Source organism: Anas acuta, chromosome 1, assembly GCF_963932015.1.
Source record: "Anas acuta chromosome 1, bAnaAcu1.1, whole genome shotgun sequence".
In the NCBI taxonomy this organism is placed as follows: domain Eukaryota; kingdom Metazoa; phylum Chordata; class Aves; order Anseriformes; family Anatidae; genus Anas; species Anas acuta.
The window spans coordinates 83798220-83819315 of NC_088979.1; the positions used below are offsets into that span (position 1 = coordinate 83798220).

At 35.7% G+C, this 21096-nt stretch overlaps 1 protein-coding gene across 2 annotated transcripts in view; it reads right to left on the minus strand.

The window, feature by feature from the left end:
• The window catches only part of USP9X (ubiquitin specific peptidase 9 X-linked), a 100035-nt gene that overhangs the window by 50767 nt on the left and 28172 nt on the right, over nucleotides 1-21096 (minus strand). For both annotated transcript variants that reach the window (XM_068686217.1, XM_068686206.1), the window contains exons 4-13: nucleotides 20880-20959; nucleotides 15854-15966; nucleotides 14861-15079; nucleotides 13682-13797; nucleotides 13182-13433; nucleotides 12967-13105; nucleotides 11263-11415; nucleotides 6682-6786; nucleotides 5050-5256; nucleotides 4335-4471 (exon numbers count right to left, since the gene is read on the minus strand). In XM_068686217.1, the coding sequence (XP_068542318.1) occupies nucleotides 4335-4471; nucleotides 5050-5256; nucleotides 6682-6786; nucleotides 11263-11415; nucleotides 12967-13105; nucleotides 13182-13433; nucleotides 13682-13797; nucleotides 14861-15079; nucleotides 15854-15966; nucleotides 20880-20959 (1521 nt within the window). The remainder of the gene's footprint in view (nucleotides 1-4334; nucleotides 4472-5049; nucleotides 5257-6681; nucleotides 6787-11262; nucleotides 11416-12966; nucleotides 13106-13181; nucleotides 13434-13681; nucleotides 13798-14860; nucleotides 15080-15853; nucleotides 15967-20879; nucleotides 20960-21096) is intronic.

Sequence of the window (21096 nt, forward strand, 5' to 3'; positions counted from 1 at the left end):
TAAAATGTTGGTACAGACAAAAAGGCAGTTACATGCAACATATAGTGTAAGAAAAAAAAACAACAACAAAAAATGAAAGTTCAAAAGAAACATCACAAATGAATGATAATTTATGTCTACTATAAAAAAATCTGACCAAAATGCTACTCTTAAAGGATATTAGTCATATTTAGTTTGCAAAAGTAAACTGCAAGAGCAAATACACAGCTTGAGTACAACACCCACATGCCATGAGCACTATCAAATTCTAGAACGTGGGACTACTCATCGCCCCTGCAGAGTAACCTTAAAACGCTTCAACTCCTCTATATCACGGCACTCACGTCTTGGCTGCATAGCCAATGCAAATTTGCATGGCTCTTCTAAGAGAAAGGGGGGAAAAAGGAGCTATTTGTTGTACTGCTGTTCCCAATAGCCTGCCCAGAAGAAATATTTGAGATTTCAGAATTGTTCTCCTTTCCTCCAACTCTCAGAGTATGCTCCAGAACTAGCTGACTAGATTGCTGGTAGGAACTCTCATCCTTCCTGGGGAACTTGGTCTCGGTACCACATGAGCTACAACACTTGACAATATCACCACCCGGTATGAGAACAGTAGGGGAGGCAAGAAATCCTAGTTCCATAATCAGCTGCTAATGATCTTGTAGCTGATAACCAGGCTGCACTGTAGATGTAATGACAACAGCTCAATTGCTTCATCAGAACAAAGATCACCGGCAAGTTGGGTTTAAAAGACAGAAGCCATCAACTTTCTTCCCAGATATCCAGTAATTTTGTTATCTGCTACCAACAGAATATGGCCTGCTAAGCAGAGACATCTTCAAAAGATTGTTTCATAATATGCAGAGTTTTCCAGAACAGCTTGGAAGAGGCATTTAAAGCACGAATTGTGTTAAAAAAAGCAGAAGTCTGCAGTACAGAAAATGAAATACATAGAAGCATGAAGGCAGAAAACATACAGGACTTCATATATACAGAAAGAATGTCTTTTGTTTTCACCATAAGCAACTTTCCAAGTACACTTCATTCCAACTCTGTCAGCCCCCCATCTAAGTATAAACTAGCAGTAAAAGCAGCAAAAGATTGTATGTCTGTTTTAGTGGCTACCTGAGACACTAGCTCTAGAGAGAAAGATGTATTGACAAAAGGTAACATTAACTAAGAACTTTGACAATTTTGGAAATACAGGTGGTGAAACACTTAAGGGAATGAGCATAAGCAAGGTGTATTTTGTTGAATTTAGATGCCAATATCTTGGTTCATACACTCATAATATTAGGTATTTGTATCCATCTCTCCAACTATAGCCAAGGGAAAGCTTCATCTGCAGAAGACTAAGTAGATCTTCCAAGATACACTTCACATTTTGCCCCTCACACCCCTCAATCACATGCACAAACAGAAAATTTGGACATACGGATTCACCTGGGTTAGCAACCAGTTCAAAAAGTCGGTACTTGTAAGAACTAGACTTGTGAGCTAGGAGTTGTTGCATTGTATCTGTGAGCAACATGTGAACTGTTATTTTAATCATCTGCTAGGATGGAGTCAAAGGCAAGATGACTGTACAAAAGCACAGAAAAAAAGCTGATTTGACAAGACTTTTCAAGTTTGCTTTCTACAGTTAAAGCAAATTCCACAGAAAACTACAAAATTATTCCATAAGCCTCTAAGGTTGGGCTAATTGACGATGTTTCCATTATAATATACTGCTTAACTAATAAACTGAGAAACATGAAAAATGGATTTTAAGGGCAAAACTGCTGTCCTTCCATTACTCTTCTGCTAAATGGATAGCAAAAGCCAACGTATAGGAAGAAAAGGTATCATTTTGAAATGAATGCCAAAGTACTTTGGAAATGCTAAGAAGAACATACAGTAATTAGGCTGTCTTTATTTTCTACGAAAAATATTCACAGTGACAAAGCCAAAGTCCCAACCAACTTAATTTAAATGGATTTTTTAAAAAAGTAAGATTATTTATCCCATATAACTTGCCTCACATAATACTGCATATGACTCAGCTTTCAAAGTCGAGAGATCTTCTATGAAGCCAGTAAATGCTATCTACCATTAAAAACAGACATTAAAGGTCCAGAGACATAAACCAGCAAATTCTTTTAGGTTAAAAAAAAAAAAAAGTTACTTGAGACTAAGTTCATCATTGTCTTAAAGCAATTACAAAATTCAAACTGTTACAGATGTTCCTATCAATGTTCAGTTAATTCTTCTAGGCAAGTAATTTTGGAGACCAACCTTGTACTGCTAGGGTAGACACAGGTCAAGCCTAAGCACTTGAGAGTGGTCTACTGGAGACATTCTCCTTTTCAACACAGAAAAATGGGCAATTTTCTGTACCTTAAGAATCACTGAGTAACGAAGCTGACTATTTCTTAACATTAAATGGTATCCTTGCACCTATCCAAGAATTACTTTCTAATGCTACTGCAATTCTAGTTAAGCTAAACTCCCAAAACATACAGTGTTTCCCTGTGGTCAGGAAGTTAAATGTTGCCAAAGCAACTACATAACCTATTTGTCACTTTGCTCAACTTCAGAAATAACTGTCAACAATTAAATCCTCCTCCCCAAAAGAATCTCTACAGTGCCAATGACAGAAGGTAATTTATACTTATGATTGCCAACCATTAACAGCCTTACTCCTGGACTAAACTTTTAATTGCAAATGAATTTAAACACCCAAAAGAGTAGTATATGGATTATGGAACTAATGTCACATACAGAAAGCTCTGTGAGATATACAACTGTCACAATGACCAACTGTTTCAACCTATTTTCAACCCAAATTCTAGAAGGACATTAGAGATTTAGGTTTTAAGTTGATGTGTGTGAGATGCATGCATTACAGTTTCCCAACTGTATCAATATTACAAGTTATCTGGAGCTTAGAGGACTGGAAAGTCACTAATTACTTCAAAATCATGTTTTAACTCACTATGGTGTCCCAGTCACCTGTACAATAATTTCTGATTAAAGAACTCCCTCAAATGCATCTTTCTAATAAATGCTTCTTCATATGAAATGTTTAAAACCTTTAATCCAAAGTTTTATTTCCTACTTTAAGTGTTTTCAAATTCTGCATAAAACTGACGTATTACCACATACTGCAATGCAGATATCAATGAAGTTTGACAAATGGAAGAGACAATCTGACCAAAAGCAGGGAGAGATTCAAGCCATCCAACTGTACATATGCTTGCCTTACAACAAAATTAAATTTCTGTAGTCTAAAAAAAAAAAAAAAAAAAGTTCCTTCCAAGATTAGTTCAGAGCAGAAACCCAATCAGTGCCTTGAATGAGCTCTGCTTCAAGAATTGAAAGGAAAACTTTTTTGTTCAGGCACTATGCTAAGAAGCATCCAACTGGAACAAGTACCACACGTAACCAGGTAGCTACATTCCCCTAGATCTTAGAGCCTGTAAAAGTTAAGAACCAATACACAGAAAACAGACACATGTGCTAATAAAGTTAGTATCTTTGTAACCTTGCTGCAAAAAACACAAACAATCATTAATGAAAAATTGTAATGGATTAAAGTGTCATGAAAACTGAGAAATATGTTGCAAACTAAATTAATAAAGAAGCCTCCAAGAGCCAGAAATGCAACATCACAGCTCCTTCAACCAGTATCAGTAAGAAGGTAGTGCTGGGCAAACTGAAGGTTTGTTTTCTTCAACTTTTCCTGCCTTGATCTTGTAAGCAGACTTTAACAGCAATATTGATTTGAATAGTTTACTTGCTTACAGGAATGAAAACAAAGCAATTATATAACACTGATAAATAAACAACATTTTCCTGAAGTTTATGAAATTTCTCACGTGGATACAAAATTTTTTTGGCAAACAATTTCTGTAGTGAGGAAATACTTAAAATCTAGAAACTTGGTTTCATTGAACAAGTCCTTTTTTGGCTTTTCATATATATATATATATTTAATTACACACAACATATTTTATTTATACTTTGTAATCTAATTTCACTGTTAAGCACTGAAGCCCATAGGTAACAGGAAACAAATCCAGATTCTCTGCAAATATCTGCAAATCAGACTACTACTCTTCTAAAAACAACTAAAAGCACGTTTCAGAAAAAGAGTTCATGTTAATGCTCTCTTACAAAACACTATGTGTTTTAATTTTTAGATGCGGTCTATACACATTAGAACACAAAAGAACATCTTCAAACATAGGTAATGATTTAACTAAGGTCTCCCTGCCTCTCATTTAAAATTAAAAAAAAAAAAAGCAAAAAAAATGCTTTGTTCCAATTCTCTCAACTTATAAGAGACAACACTATTTGTATTCCATTCTTACCTCATATTCTGTGGTGCTTCACCAAACAAACTGCAAATTTCTCTAATTTGTTTCAGTGCAGGAATGACCCATTTGTCATTTGTGCGAAGCTCTTCTATAAAACGATCTATCCACTGGATCTTTTGTGTATCTCGATCCTTAAAGAACAAGCGTTTACAATCAAGTATATTTCAGAAACAATAATCATTCCCCTACTTTATTTGCTTCCACAACAGAACAGAACATACAAAGCCACACAACTACTAGACCAGCTTAGTTCTCAAGCATTCATTCTTAAGATTATCTGAACAGCACTGTATCCTAGCAGAAGTCATCAGCGTGATACAAACTATTCCTGCAACAACCACTGAAGAATTCAGTACATATTCAAGAAAAACTACAGTTAGATAGGATCATCCATCTTAATTAATTAACTTTTTCTCCTTTCAATTACTTCTATTCATTGGTTAGACTAAACTGCTATAAAATATCAAGAAATCATGAGGAGCAGTTTCTCAACTACAAAAAAAACACCTGCCAATGGCTGTAAAGTTGGATAATAGACTCATTTTTAAGCATGATGAATTAAATATTCTGGATGACTTTTGCTGTATTACCAACACCCTTACATTTTTTTTTTTTGGGCGGGGGGGGTGTGGGGGACAGAGGGATGGAGAGGGAATGAGGAGGACTTTTAGTGACTGATTTCAGAACAGAATCATACCAGATTACACACCTGTGAACAGCTGTAATCTAAGATTTTAATATGGGCACTAAGAGCCTGGTCCATGATATCAACTGGTACATCGTCACTATGAGCCAAATTCCATAAAAGGTTCAGCACTTTGTGCGCCATCACACCATCCTTGTCATCCTCTGCAAGACGACGGATTAACTCAAGTAGCTTCTCACGCTGTTTTTTGCTTGCATTTGTCCAACTTGCCTAAAGAAAGATATTATTCAATATCAAAGTTATGCTTTTTTAATCTCACATGCTGTAACATGAACAATTAAAAATGATGTAAAAATATAAATAGTATTCACATTTTTTCATTAAAAATACCACGTTACAGAAATACCTAAGTCAAAACTGAACAGTTCTAGCATTTACAGTTAAAATGTATTTAACTTTGAGACTTAAAAATTAAGAATCTTTATATAAACACCACAGATATGCTTGTAAAAGTTAACAACACTGACCAGTTCACAAGTAGTCAGAACATACTGGACTCAGCTGTTTCTTACAAATGCTTTCTCAAATCTCCTGTGCTTACACTTAAAACACTCCTAATTAACTTACAATAACTGAATGAGTAAAAATGCAGTATTACTGGTGCCTCTGAATCTGACAGAAACAAATGCTCTCTCTATCAAGTTAACCTTTTTTCTGAGTGAGTTATCAGTATAACATTGCTTCATATCCATCTCTGAGTCAGACATGATGGCTTACCCATAAAACTTCTGAGCATTTATGTCAATATCTAAATTATGGAGCATTCTGCCCATATTTACCAAATCAGAAGTCACCCATTAATTGGAGCATAAATTGCATGAAAGCCAAAATGTTACTGTCAGGCATTTATCTAAAAACAGAAAACAGTCTACAAAGCTCGCTTGCATTTTCTCACCTCCTGAAAGTGCAACAGGAGAACAGTCCATATGACTACTACTAGAAGCTAAAAATGTAAATGTTAGCATACATAAAAAGCCAGTGAATAACACAGTCTTTCAGAAACAAGTTGTTTTGTGTAATGGCTACAATCGAATCATTCTATGTTTATAAACATTTTACTTTATCTTCCTGAGACTGTTTCCTCCTATGTGTATGTTAACCAGGGCAAAATCATTACATGATAAAGATGAAGTGGGGAAAAGAGTCCCTCACTTCCTCCTCTACTTGAAGATGGTAAGTAGCAGTAACTGATAAATTTCATGAAAGGTACTCTAACACTAAGATAAAAACATTATTTATCAAACCACCAACAATTAATAATTTAGAATGAACACAATAAGGTATTAAATGTAAGTAATTTATTTGAAAAAGTCAATATGCATAGCATCGAAGTGACATTTAGCAATCCTACAGTCCTCAACACGTATGTGCATTATCCAGAAGCGGTCATCAATTAAACTAGCATAATGAACCTTTGCTTTGGACAAGAAGTAAACAAAATCTCACAGTGGATGCTCAATAAAGTGTAACACAATCTAGCAGTTTCAACAGTAGACATTACAAATTGTTGCTATGTACAGAAAAGCCTTTTAACACAAGAAAACTGCCCACATAAAGTACATGTTGAAAGAGTCACAAATCTGTAGCCAACTTCACAATCCATTTCCTGAGTATAGTCAAAACATGCATAATTACCTTAAAACAATCGAACAGATGATCAAGCTGTTCAGGAGAGAAATCCCAAGCTAATTTTGCCAGGAGGTCATGTACATTCTTTACAATGGCTTCATGTTTTCCTGCCTGTCAAGAAGACAAAAAGAATTGACCACCGTTTGTAACAATCAATATTAACTCAAGTAGTAAGACATCCTCTATTGGTTTTACAAGAAGGCTGTCTGAAGTGCTCAGCAATAATGGCTGATGTTGTGGGAGCAGCATCAAACTGGTATCTATTTCACTGGGAAATCGTATTATTTAAGTTTGCCTTGTATGTGTAACTATTCAAAAAGTGTGTGCATTGTGCATGTGCACAAGTATTTATTTAGAATTATGACTACTGCAGTCACAATATTTATTTTTTAAATCTGGGATGGTAAAATGAAGTCTACACCAGCATTTAAATTTACAAATCGGTATTTTCTCAAAAAAAGGACTCAAAATCTACTTCTTCAATGAAATTTCACTGAATTTCATTTAAGCTGCATTTTCAGTATTTCCACATATTTCCACATGATTTCTTAGGCTGAAATACTTCTTTTGTGCTAGCAGATTCATGAACAACTTGTTAGCCAACAGCAGCTTATAACCTTATAAAATCTATCAACCTAACAACTAATGGCAAAGTTGAGTTATATACTAGATAATATTTTAAATTAGGTTGGCCTGTATCACAATTTTGACATTTAAGAAGCAAGACAATACAGAAAAAACAGCTAACTGAATTTTGACCCTGGGTGAGAAGAACATTTCCTTCCTACAATTCCCAGCAGGATAGCACATATCTTAAATCTACAATCATGAAAAACAACAGTTTTGGACTATATGTATCAGTAGCTGCTCTACTATAGAAAAATTTCCTCCAAGTGTAGAATAAAATATGCAAGATAGAAAAAAAATCTCTGATGTAATTAATCTTTTACAGTATTAAAAATACATGCTTGAGCAATTTTGGAAATAATTTCCTTCTAAAAGCTCGCATCAGTAGTTCACTTAAAAACAACAAAAACAGCCACTTATGTACTGTACAATTCTTAATTGTGGGCCCTAAATTTACTTAAAAAAAAAAAAAAAAAAAAGAACAAGTAGCAACATTCATTTTAACGTTATCAGTCAGATTATGAGAGAAAGAATTAGTAAACCAATTATACCACTCAAATCTCCTACTTTTATTGTCTTAGCAGTCCATTTTCTGGATAGAAAGAAAAACTGAGAGCACACAGGACAGAAAAACCATCTCTAGTGTAACATATGAAAGAAGAAGCACGTACTGAGCTGCACAACACACCAAGAGGAGATACAAAACCTGGTGTGTGTACTGTGAGCTTACTGTATGGAAACAGGGAAGCCCATTTAGAGTTCCAGTTAAATGCTCTAGAATGTAAACAATAAAATCCCAACACTAATCTCTGTAATTTTATTTCTTGTCCATCTGGATGAACTCCTGTAACTCAACAGGTTGCAACTAAATTCTTGCCTTTAGAGACTTCAACATTATTCCTTGAATCAAACATATTTGTATTTTGTAAACACTGTCTTCGTAAGATCGGTAAAACTTAAAGCTTATGTTGCTCTTCTAAGGCTAAAAGTCACATATTTTTATTACTTCTCATGGACTACTTATTTTTATTCCAGTTGTATAGTGAGATTCTCAGGGCACTACTGTATCATTAACGGTAAATTTGTGCATGCTCACCCTCTAAACCCAGGCAAATACATAATGGCTCCAGTCTGAAAGCAAAACCACATCAGTACTGCACTGAGTCAGAGCTAAAATAGCCTGCCTGTTATATAAAGCTACACAGTAAATCAACTCCCGCTACCGAATTTCATGCTCCAGCTGCTCTTGGAGGCAATCATTTAATAAGAACTACTAAAAACTACTAAACATGAGGAGTAGTGAATATGGAAAAAAAAATATTCTGTATTAGCAGACTTCAGTATTCTTACCACCCCCCCCTTTTTTTTTTTTTAAGTCTGTTTTAATTTCACGGCTAAAGCCACAGTGAAAACATCTACCCGTCTACCCGAGTAAGGCCTACTGAATCCAATTTTCAATGGAAAAAAAAAAGAAATATACAAAAACACTGAACAAACCTGGAAGTGCACCGTGACAACAATCTAACTGAAAGCAAGAAAAAAAGTGAGCAGAGTAAAGCAGATTTGAAAGCATGGAAGATTTATTCCTATACTTATTTTCTAACTGTTGTGGTGGGCTATCCCTATCTTTTAAGGGTTGCACAACTTGTTCACACATTTCTGGAACAGCAGAAGTATGGCTTTAACTTATCCACAAGTCCCTGTTTTCAGGGCCTCTGAGTAATATAATAAACTGCCTAAGATTCCCTCTGCCCAAATTTTGGTTACTTTTTCCTATAGAAGGTGAGGCTCTAATATAGTTAACACAAGCCTACAAGTTGCATAATTACTTCTCTAAATCTTTCCCCACTGCCCAGATTTCTTACACAGACAATCTGGAAAACAAACAGTATGCTCACCTCAATTCAAGTGATCCGTGATTGCTTTGAGCTACAAGATGTAGTTTTTTTACATGATATTTGAGGATAACAAGGAAAAAAAATGCCTCAAGTTTCAGCCTGTGTAGTTACTATCATGCTGGAACTGAAATCTAGAGATTATGAAGTTGAAACATCAGAGATGTCAAGTCAAGCCGTCACTACACTGCCTGCAGTCCCAAGTGCTTTAAACAAACCTGGACAGGAGGTGCCTGAATATGGACACCTATATAAATCTGTTTAAGTCAAACTGTTACAGTTCAGAAGACTGTAAACACGTATTAACAATGGGTATGGTAGTACCCAATTGCTGTGTTAGCCCTCTATCTTGAAAACAGGATTTAGCCTTCCCACACTTGACCTGACTAAAGGGCTTCTACAATTACGTTAACAGTTTTACTAACGATTATTTATGAACAAGGATATGTGCTCTCATACTTATTTCTATCCTAAACCTACCCTTCATTTTCTGTATATTTTCTGTATACTCAATAATGATTATGTCTCTTCAACTGCCCTTTATGGGATCTAACTCATGCAGCCCAAAACTAGAAAGCCAATTTTCACTGATCATTTAAGTAATCAAGTGAATATTCAAAAAATTACAAATGAAAGCATTTGCTGTTAAACAATTTCCAGAACAGTCATTATTGTAAGCCTCATTAATAGCTCCCTGCTCAGGAAAAAAAAAAAAGTAGTGAGTTAAAAAAAAAACAACAAAAAACAACACGTGAAACAACTGTAGCAAATTTAGAGAATAACAATATATATTTTTACTGTATTTTAAAACATTAAATCTTTTTTTTTTTTTTTTCATAATTCAGACTTTGCTCAACTTTGGTGTTTCCTGAAGACTTACCAACAATAACGTTGGATCACAGAATAAAGTTGAATCATAGAATAAAATAGTTTTAGCTGAAGCAGACCTACAAAGACCGAGTCCTACTGTCAGAGTATTTCAGGGCTGACCCAAAGTTAAAACATATCATTAAGGGCCTTATCCAAATGCCTCAAACACAGACAGGCACGGGGCATCAACCACCTCACTAGATACCAGGTTCCAACGTTTGACCACTCTCACTGTAAGAAAGGTTTTCCTAATGTCTAGTCTGAACCTCCCCTGATGTACCTTTGCCCCATGCCCATGCAAACTGTCACTTCGATACCAAGGAGAAAAGATGAACACCTCCCTCTCCATTTCCTTTCATCACAATGTTGTGGACAGCAATGAGGTTACCCCAAAAACCTCCTCTTCTCCAAGCTTATCAAACCCAGTGTCCTCAGCCTCTCCTCACAGGACATGCCCTCCAGCCCTTTTACCAGTTTTGTTGTCCTCCCCTGGACACAGTCAAGTATCTTAACACTTAAGTTTTTAAGTTGTTGAGCCCAGAACTACACAGAACACTGTGTAGATGCAGCCCCACCTGGAGAGTGACCAGCATCATCCAGTAATGTTCCACTATTTTCCTTAAACCTCCTCTTGCTATTAACATACTTTTAAAAAGCTTTGCTTGTTATCTGAAACATCACTGGACAGCTTTTACTCTAGTTGAGCTTTGGCCTTTGTGTTTTCTTCTGTAAATGCAAACTGCAGCTCTGTAATCTTCCTGTGTGACCTTAGAGGGACCACACGCTTTCTTTCACTGCTTGAGTTCCAAAAGGAGTTCCCTACTAAGCCAAGCTGGTCTCCCACCCAGCTTACTTGACTTATGATACACCAGAATCGCTTGTTCCTGTGCTTTTATAAGGTGGTTCTTGAGAAGTAACCAGCTCTTGTGGACCCTTAAGCCCTTAAAAGCAGGTTGCCAGGGGATGCTGTTCTTTAAGACTTTGCATACATAGATATTTGATCTCTTTTACTGACCACATTTGAGAAGACAATTCTCAGACACAGAATCCTGAAAAAGACCACCACTTGGTTTCAGATTTTTCTTCAGCTTTGTCTGGTACCAATCATAAGAAGCACAAGTCTTCCTCTTCTCAGTACATGACATAGAATAAGCTCCTTCTTGCTCAGAAGCAGACTAGCAGCTTAATTCTTTACCTGTGCAGCCCAAATGTTGTCAAGATCCTGCAAAGTGAGGGCTTTCTCTTTGATGACAAAACGAAGAATCTTCTCTAACTTCTCTACATACTGAGGTTGATGAAGACTATCTCTCAACACAATTGATAAAATATTATTCTGCTGGATCCATTCCTGAATATAAAAAGAAAGTAATGCCATCTCAAATTACTGAAGTGCTATCAGTATTTAAGCAAATTAAGAAAAAATAATAAATCAGACTGTTAAGGATTGTTTTTATATACAATATTCTAATTGTGAGAAGCTAGAAAGATTAAGAACAAGAGAAGGTATTTATCTCTAATTTCCTCTTTTAAAAATATCAGTGTTTTAAGTAATTCAATGTGCCAATCATTGTGATACCTTAAGGAAGATATTTTTCCCTGGCACATTAAAATCATGAACTCTAAGCATAAAAAAAGTTCAGACAAATTCAAACAAAAAGCAAATAGGAAGAATAGTTACGTCTTCTATTCAAGGAACAAAGCTTTTCCGATTCAAAATCATTAAATATCAAAACCATTTTAAGACACTTCTAGCTTTACTATGCCCTATAGTATAGCACACAAGAAGGGCATAAGCAAAGACATGTGTAAAAAGCTTATATTATTTATGTATTTCCACTTGCATTTTTTTAATGCTTCTGATTGAATTAGAGGCAAATACTCAAACTATTTGAGTAGATACAATTTTTTTCAGTGGTGTCACTGACTGAAAATAGCTTCATACACTTATTTTTTTGTTCCAACTGAAACAAAGCCATGTGCACTTTGAGCATCAAAAAAGAAAAACATACACAGCAAACTGTCCAATGCAGTGTCCTTCATTACAGACTTAAAATGTTTGATCTAGTCTTGCAAAATACATAAACCTAGATATTTTCATTTAAAAACAGAGGTCTTGTCTGAGATGCAAAACTATAAAGAGTGCATAAGAAAAGAGCTATTTCTCCCTATTGCTTGAAAAGGTCAAATTTAGCAATGATTCCATTCTGCCAGCAGTCCTCCTGCAGATTATAAACCACTAGCTATTTACAACGCTGAGGCAGAATAGCGCAAAAATAACAAAAATAAGTTAACTTTATACGTGCTCATGTTATTTGTTAGTTACATATGCTTTCAAGCATAGAACAGTATCCAAAGTTTGTGAATGTTAAATAAAATCACAAAATGTGATGTCTAGAACTTTCTGTACATAAGAATACAGATGAACATTTTACTTTTTCACGCACTTCAGCTTCTGAAAGGTGGAAAGGAGTGTAATCATTCAGAATTCTGAGTAGAAGAAAATAATTTGAAGCATAAAAAGTGGACTACACTCTTATTTAAACGAACATTCAATTTTTAGGTACAGTGTCACTGAAGTTTCAAATAAATAACACCTGTTTCATCTTTTCTTTCCTTTTTAAACCCTATATAAAAAACATGCTATTCGAGGATCCCTTTTTAGAGCACGTTTTTAGCAGCACTGAAAATATTTCTTAACAAGCTTTGAAACAAATACAGCATTTTTCACAGAAAGATAACTATTAAAATGACTTATTACTATGATGCAATACCTACTGTTTACAACATGACATGAAAACAAGTACTGTACAAGATCCATTGTATACTGCTCCTTCTACAGTTTAAGTGATAAGAAGGAAGAGAACCTATTCAGTGAATTATGATGAAGAGGAGAACTTACTGCCATTCTTTCAGCTGTAAGCCATTCTTCCTCTTCAGGATTACCATGCCGATGGGTATAATATGACACACTGGTTATTACTTTGTTAACTTCATTTAGTGCGTTCATTTTACCATTGAAAGAAGAAATTTGTAACAACCTGTAAGAGAAATTAAATGTAAGAAGTGTGAAATAAATATTAATGGGATCATATCATATTAGGAGCAGCATCTTACCTAAGTATCATTTTTAACCTAAATATTTCTAAGTTTTTTACAGTTTCTTCTTGTCCTGGAACTCTTGAAGCTAAGTTCTTTAGAGATTTGATTATCATTGACAGAGCATCGTTTTTGGCTTCATTCTTTGCTTCTTTTTTCAGTTCATCATCTGTTAAATTTTCTAAAAATTGTGGAACCATTTCTATAATTGGAAGGAAGTATTTCTTCACTGTATGTAATGTTAGAAATTCGTAACATTGTCCAAATGGCCTAAAAACAAAGAAAAAAAGTGATCAAATGCCATAATCAATGTTTGTATAACATTAAGATAGTAAGGAGCAATTTATTCTAGAAACTTAAGTCTCTTTACAAGCACGTGAAACATCAAAGTTAAAGGCAACTAGTTAAGAGGTGTGGCAATGGGAGTGCTTCAAAAGACTCAGTTTCGTACTAATTCAATATTCTATTAAACATATTTGGAAAACTTAAACTACGTAACATATTCTTTAAAAACTTACTTAATGAGAGCTGCAATTATCTGAACATTCAATGCTGATCCACTCATGAAGCGATCATGCAAGATCTGAAATCCATTTAATGTGCCAAACTTGTTGATAAGATCTACTAGCCAACCCTGAAATATAATAATCAGTTATTATCTGACTTTTACAAATAACCATCTAGAAGTACTTTTAAGTACCTATTGGTAACAAAATTACTTTAAAAAACTATTTACAGAATAAACTGTTAGAAGGTAACAATTATCAGGGAATGAGCCTATATTGTTTAAATATTCAGTTTAATGGAAATGCTTAGAAATAGACAACTCTGTTTTTCCCATTATCATGGCAAACATACTGTATGTTAGATATTCAAGGAAATTTAACAAATATATAAGAATTTAAATGCCTGTACTTCAGGCTTGGCTGCTAAATTTCTACAGAAAACAGGATGATTCTGATACTCTTTTCTGGTCCTGGATGTGATAATGCTGCATAAAAATGCAGAAAGAACACAAAATAACATTCTTATAAACAAGGCTAGCAATGCAAGGAAGTCCAAGGACACAGAGTTCTTTATCTTCTGTTCTCACATATCAATAGCTACCAGTTCTACTAAAAAGAAAAAAAAAAAAAAAAAGAAGAAAGCAACAAAAATTTAATTCATGTATCTCCTGAATTTATACCAATACCAGTGGGCAAACAATGCTGAAAAATTCAGACCCAAGAACTGAAATAAATTACCGATCTGAACTGCCAGCTGGAAAAAAAAATCCCTAGCTCCCATCTTCTGGAACTCTAAGAAAAGGGAGGGAAAATTCCTATGTTATCACATAATCCCCTCCTTAAGATGTGTCACCAACAAAATCTCATTGAATGAGAAGTTAAATCCATCACCTGGCAAATACAAGCAATCACATTAACACAGTAGGAATAGCATTCCAATAGACTTGTGCCAGTTTACCACAGAAACACAACTCGGTTTCATTGTGGACCAAAGACTGAAAGAGTCAGAAGAGCAAGCATGTATTAAATCATGATTGATCGAAGAGTGAAAAGCAGCACAACATTTTACTGATATACAAAAATCAAGTACACCCCCCTACTCCCAAACACTTCTCTATGGCTACTGGGTAGCTAGGTAACAGTAGGTAATAAAATACGTATTTCAATATTCAGGGCTGAAAAAGCTGATACCTTTGGTGATCGTGGGTCAGGAGGACGGGCATAAAGTTCATCTTCAGCAAGCTGTACTCCTGCAGGAACTGTTTCAGAGGGACGTGTACCATTGTATAGATGGAATTTGCAGTGAGGATTTAAGGCCATGGCAAGAAGTTCAAGAAGGGGAAACCAATCCTGGGACAGCTTGGCCACACAGAGTTCAACTAGTCGATGGGTGTTGTTAATAATACATCTCTATTAAGAAAAAACAAACAATATGGCAGGTGACTACTCCAACACGAACGATAAACTCTGAACCATTTGCACCTAGCATGCAGAGTTGCATAAGAGTTTTACAATGCTGTACTTACAACTTTGTACTTCCTCCAATAAAGGGTTTAAACAAACTTACATCTTTTTTCAGCTAAAAAGATAATTTGGGAAAAAGACTCAAATATTTTTGGTTATTTGAAACACTCACAAATCAACACTGAACTACTAACTTTTCCTTCTTTCACCCATCCCTCTCACAGATTTCAATTTGCTTATCAAGATCTTTACAGTTTCTCATTTGGCATATGACCAGCTGTCCAAGAGGCAGCTTTTCACATTCAAGTAGCTGCTACAAACATTCAGAATTTAGAAGATTGATGAAAGCTTTTACTGAAAAAAAAATAATAAATGAAATGAAGTTTTCATACCATGCACATAAAAATAAGCAGGTCTCTTCTCTATACATCTGACCAAAGACAGTCTTGCGAACAAGAACTGCCCTACTGAACATTCAAAGTTCAGTTCCTGTCCATATCATCTTGTGTTTTATTTCCTTCCAAAAACACCAGAGGCAATAAAGATGAAATAATGATGAAAGAAGGGTGATTTTTCCTCCCAAGAGCCACGTATATGAGAACATTTCCATTTCCCTGTTGTGATGATTTCTGACATTCAGTCTCCTCAGTCACAAACGCAGTCTCCATTCTCACTTAAATTACTATGTTTTTTAGAAACAGAACAAACAAAACCACTTACATGGATTTCAAACTTCCAGCCGCTCACTGCCTCATCAGTAAGGATTTTTGTGAAAGATATTGTTAACCCATCTCGAAAAAATCGCTGGCATGCTTCACTTTTGACATCAAGGCCTATTTTAAAAGAAAGAAAGAAAAAAAAAAAACAAAAAAAACAGCCACAATTATTACATATGTAATTTCATTAGCTGTTACACAAACTTTTAAATACTGAAAGTAGTGACTTAGACATCAAAGGTTTGGTGTCCAATGTTTCAGAGTTATTTTTTAAGAGATACTTTGTACGAAGCCAAACTTATGTAAGATTGAATGGACAAAATAAATGGTGAATTAATGTTCTATAGTAAAGACACCTGAACAACTGCACTCCTCTAGCTTATTTTTCAATTATTTTGAAAAACATGATAGTTTTTTTGCCATGCTTGTGAAACTAAAAGGTATAGTAGCAAAAATCAGTACAGCCTTTATTTTCTTTATTTTTATCATCATGAAGTTCCTCATAGTCGCAAACAACAGTACAATAGAGGTTCCTTTCCAAAGTGATCACGTAACATCTGTCCACCATGGTATTATTACACGCCATAAAGACTTTCCAAACTCTCCTAGCAAGGCTTGGCACTCTATATGTTTACAGTGGGTGCAGCTCTAGTAAAGCAGGAATCTTTGGAAAGTCACTGTTACACCTTGAGAACTACACCAGCATTCTCTCTTCTACCACTACCAGAGGTGCATGATATACGCTGTGTAGCCAAGTATCAAAAATTCCACATTAGCTTCCCATCTAGCTCAGTCTGACACCTGCACATTATAACATGGACACTGTCTGAAACTTCTACATTGGTAGTAAACAAAGGACTTTAAGTTAACTCCCCAAGAGCGTAAAGATGACAACTTCAGCCTACATACAAAGAAGAGGACAAGAGAAGGCATCCAAACCCACTCAACTTGACCTAGAGGAAATGCTCCTTTCAAATTTAACAATGAACTTAGTTCTCAAATAAAAATGAAAGCATGCCCTCAAGTGATTTTAATGTTCCTCTGAATACCAGTACATTGCACTAAAATCTCTAAAACTTTCAAGTACTTCTAGCACCACCTCCTCCCACAATGGTGGGACAGCTTCAGTCAGCAAGACTTTTCAAATGAAGTTTAGGAACACCAAAACAGATTATGTTTCAAAATGCATCGTCCTTTCTGTGTTTCACTGAACTTGGGAAGAAAGGAAAGCTGCAGAACCTTGAAAGGTTAGTTACCTGTGTAACTAACTCCTGGATATAAAATGACCTTCTACCTTCTTCCACAATGCTCTGTGCTGCTGAAATAATATATGCTACTCAGGGAAGGAACCAAGACTGGGTATCTACAAGGAGAGGAGAATCAACAAAAGCAAGGTACAGGAAGAGAGCAGGGTGGGAGAGGAAGGAGCAGCAATCCAAAGGCAGTGAGAAGAGAAGCAGCAGTTCTATTAGTCACCTGGTATCTACTGCTTGAATCAGATTCAATATCACTAACTCTTAGGTAAGACCACAAGCAGCCCTTTCTCGCTCATTTTCCAAATTCTGAATGCAGAGAATGATGAGGAAGAAAACAAGACAGAATTGCATGCATGCAGCTCTGAGCTGTGTATTCAGAGAAGGGTTGTGCAATGAGAAAAAAAGTAAACATGAATTAAAAAGGCAATGTGCAACATACAGTAAATGCCAGCTGCAATTAGGGGGATTGGAAAAGGAAAAGGTGGAGCACCAAAGCCCCAGGCAGAATCAAACAGCTCCTCTCTAGGACTCCGGATTTCAGAACTTCACAGCTGGAAATCCCCAAAACCTGAGCTGGCTCCATACCTTGTTATGGCACTAGGCCTGCAAAGTCCCCCCTAAACCTGAAGCCTTGGGCAGTACAGCAAAGGATCTTTTCAGTGGCTTGGCAAGGGCTGGCTCAGGCCCTGCAGAACAGAGGATGACCTGGAGCTGATAAGCCCTGAGGAACACACACTTGCCCATGGAGGCAGTGGCTACACATGGCACTCGGATTCTAGCACCTTGAGGAAGAACTCTTAATTATCACAAGTATTTATGTTCTGAAGTATTTAAGTATTTAGTTACGTTCACTCAAGGGTGGTCCAACAGAAATGCAAATGGACATCCAGAAAGATGATCTTTAGAAAAAGCCTTTTTTTTTTTTTTTCCTTCATAGGTTCTAGGGCCTGCCCCTCTACTTTTTCACCCGCTGTAAGTCTTTGCAATTCATCAAAGCCAAAGATTTGGGATAAAAATTGAAGGCTTAAGTTATGTGGTGAAATCTCATTTCGGTTTCAATAAGCTACAAATTGTTAAGTTGCATTGCACCTTGCCTGTGTGTGTTGTACAGAGAAGTTTTGGCAGCATGTTAAAAACCGAATGTAAACATTACAAATAACAAAATCCACAACAAAGACAGCAGTAGAGAGCCGATGAGATTTTAAAAGAAAGAATGAAGAATATTCTAGCCTATAAAAAAAACTAACAAGAACCATTTTTTCCCTTACAAATTTATAGCATCCAAATCATTATGACATTTATTTCTGGAGCAAGGCCCATTATTCAAAACACTTTGTAAGCATTCCAGAATTATGTGAAAATAAACATCAGTATGGCTGCTCAATGATGTTTTTCAAATAGAAACTCCAGACTATCACTTGATAGTCTTATGGCTCGCTTAATGAAGAATAATTCATTGTTGTCTACACATAAAGAGATAAACTTCCATAAATGCACGCATTTGCCAGGAATAATGCAAGTCACAGTCTAGACAGGATTCATACTGCTCTGTCATATTTGCTCCTTGCACTTGAACAGAACAATGATGCAATTTTGTTCTTAATAAGTACTTTCAATTCTGATAAGATCCTTTCAGTTTTAGTTCCTGAAGCAATTTAAAGAGGATGCAAACATCACCCTAAAGACAGGGTCACAATGAAAGAAATTACTCCAGAGTCACTCCAGAAAGCCAATGCCCATGTCCACTGGCAACATCAGGAAGAAAAGCTACTCAGGAACTCTAACCACTACAAAAAGGTGCTTGATTAAACAAAATAAAATCAATGGGCTCTAATGAGTTACAGATCATAATAAAAATGTATGCAATTTAACAGTTGGTTAATTTTCAATTTCTGCTTTCAGTTCTTGTCTTTTGAAATACAACTCCTCAGGTTAAAAAAAAACACGTCCATAGATAGGTAGCAAGATGTCCAGTTCCTGATCTTACTGAGGTAGCAGAACACATTTTCCAGTTAAGAAATTTACATAATAATCGTTTTTATTACTTCTTGAAACAGACAGCGTCAGCCAAGTTCTGAATTAGAAAAGCAGTGTCTGTTACAGCAAGTGAGCAACCTACCATATGCCTTGAGAACTGAAACTTGTTTTAAAAAGAAAGAAGTGCCATCTTAGCCACTGTACAACTTCAAGTATCAGGGGAAAAAACTAACTCTATAATGCAACTAACACTGTAACAGTTAAAGAGCAACTATTTCTAACAGCTTTCATGGAATGACCACACAAAGGAATTTAGAGGGCAAGAGGAACATTAATTAAATAGCAATGCAGCAGCACTTTTCAGAACTGGACACCGATTTAATAAAATCATACTGTATCAAGTACATGCTTAGACTTTCACTGTTTTTCAGAGCTTCAAGAGGAAAGAAACAGACGACTGGGAACTTTCAGCCATGTATGATGCTTTTGTGAAGTACAATGATGTTAAGAGTAGCCAAGAATCTCATTCTGCTCATATTACTTCATTGCATTGCGCTGACATGTTTTTTTGTTTTGATGTTGTTTTGTTTTGTTTTCATGACCTAACAGCTGGCAGTACATACATCTCCTCTCATAAACCACAAGCAGAAAAAAAATTAGGGCACTGGTAAAGGCTGCATTTTCTTTCTGTACTTTGCCATTTCTTTTGTTCCTGAACAGGTGTGATCTCGTAAAAAAAAAATTCTACACTCTCCTTAAAACTCCTGCCAGATCTCACTACATGCAATGAAAGCCAATTCCAAATGCAACTCCAGCTGATAAATCAGTGTTAGCAACAGTGTATAATTAACCTATTTTGGATCACCTGGGTGTAGCTTATCTTTTGTTTCTCTAGAGAAAGCTCCAAAGCAAAAAAATACATAGAAAATACATTAGGATAACCAAGAATTTAATGACCACAGCCAGCTTTTTATTCTTGAAACTGCCTAAGAATAACCTTTATCATCATAGAAATGAAGTCATCCTGGTCTAGCTATGTCACAGCAAGGAACAGGCACTTTGTATGTCACTATATATAAAACACGACTGGCTGGTAAGTATAGATAGCCGAGAACAGTATTTTTATCTGACTTGAGGTATTACATAAACACTGGAGCTACAAATATTGTCCAGAACAACCTTCCAGAAACACAACTTTCCACAACATGGGTCAAATTTGTCAATTTAGCAAACATATTCTCAATCCTGATAGGGAACCATCCTAGTTCCAAGTAAGTTAGCTACAGCAAGCAGTATGGCAGAATTACTACTAAGTCATGCTGTTTGATGTTCTAACTTTTCCTCTAATAGTCTCAAAAGCATCTATATGCCAAAGTTGAACAAAAATGCATAGCAAGACATTTGGAAAGCTAGATGAGCAACTTGGTTTTGGAAACAAAAAAAATTTCTTTAAGTGTTAGTATCTGTTATGAAGACCAAACCCAGTAAGTCTGATATCTAACCGAATACAGAGAACAGGTAGGACAGGAATGACAAGATTTTTATTGCTGTGAGCTTCTTCAACCTCGCTAATCATACTGCATAGAGTACCTAATTTCTACCTACATTGATGTCCTTTTTTTTTTTTTTTTTATTATTATTAAAGTTTCTGCTTTATGAGGGTTCTGCATACCACTCACATCAGGGCTGTAATGGTAATAATTAAGAACTTTTAAGCCTCCACCAGGAACTCAAATGAACTCTTACACGCAAAGATTTGGAGTGGTCCAATAATCATTCATTGTTTTTTCAGCTTACCTTTTTTACTCAGGTCAATAGCAGCTTCTAGAAGAACTTCTAATTCCCCTTTCGGCAATACAGGAACAACCCATCGAGGCCTATATTCAAAAGCAAAATAAAACAAATCCACATAACTCAATTGTTCTTCTTAAAAATCAGGAATCCTCAATCCTTTGTAAAGCTTTTAATATAGAGTAAAAATAAGCATTTTTAAAAGCCCTGATAAAGACTCCAC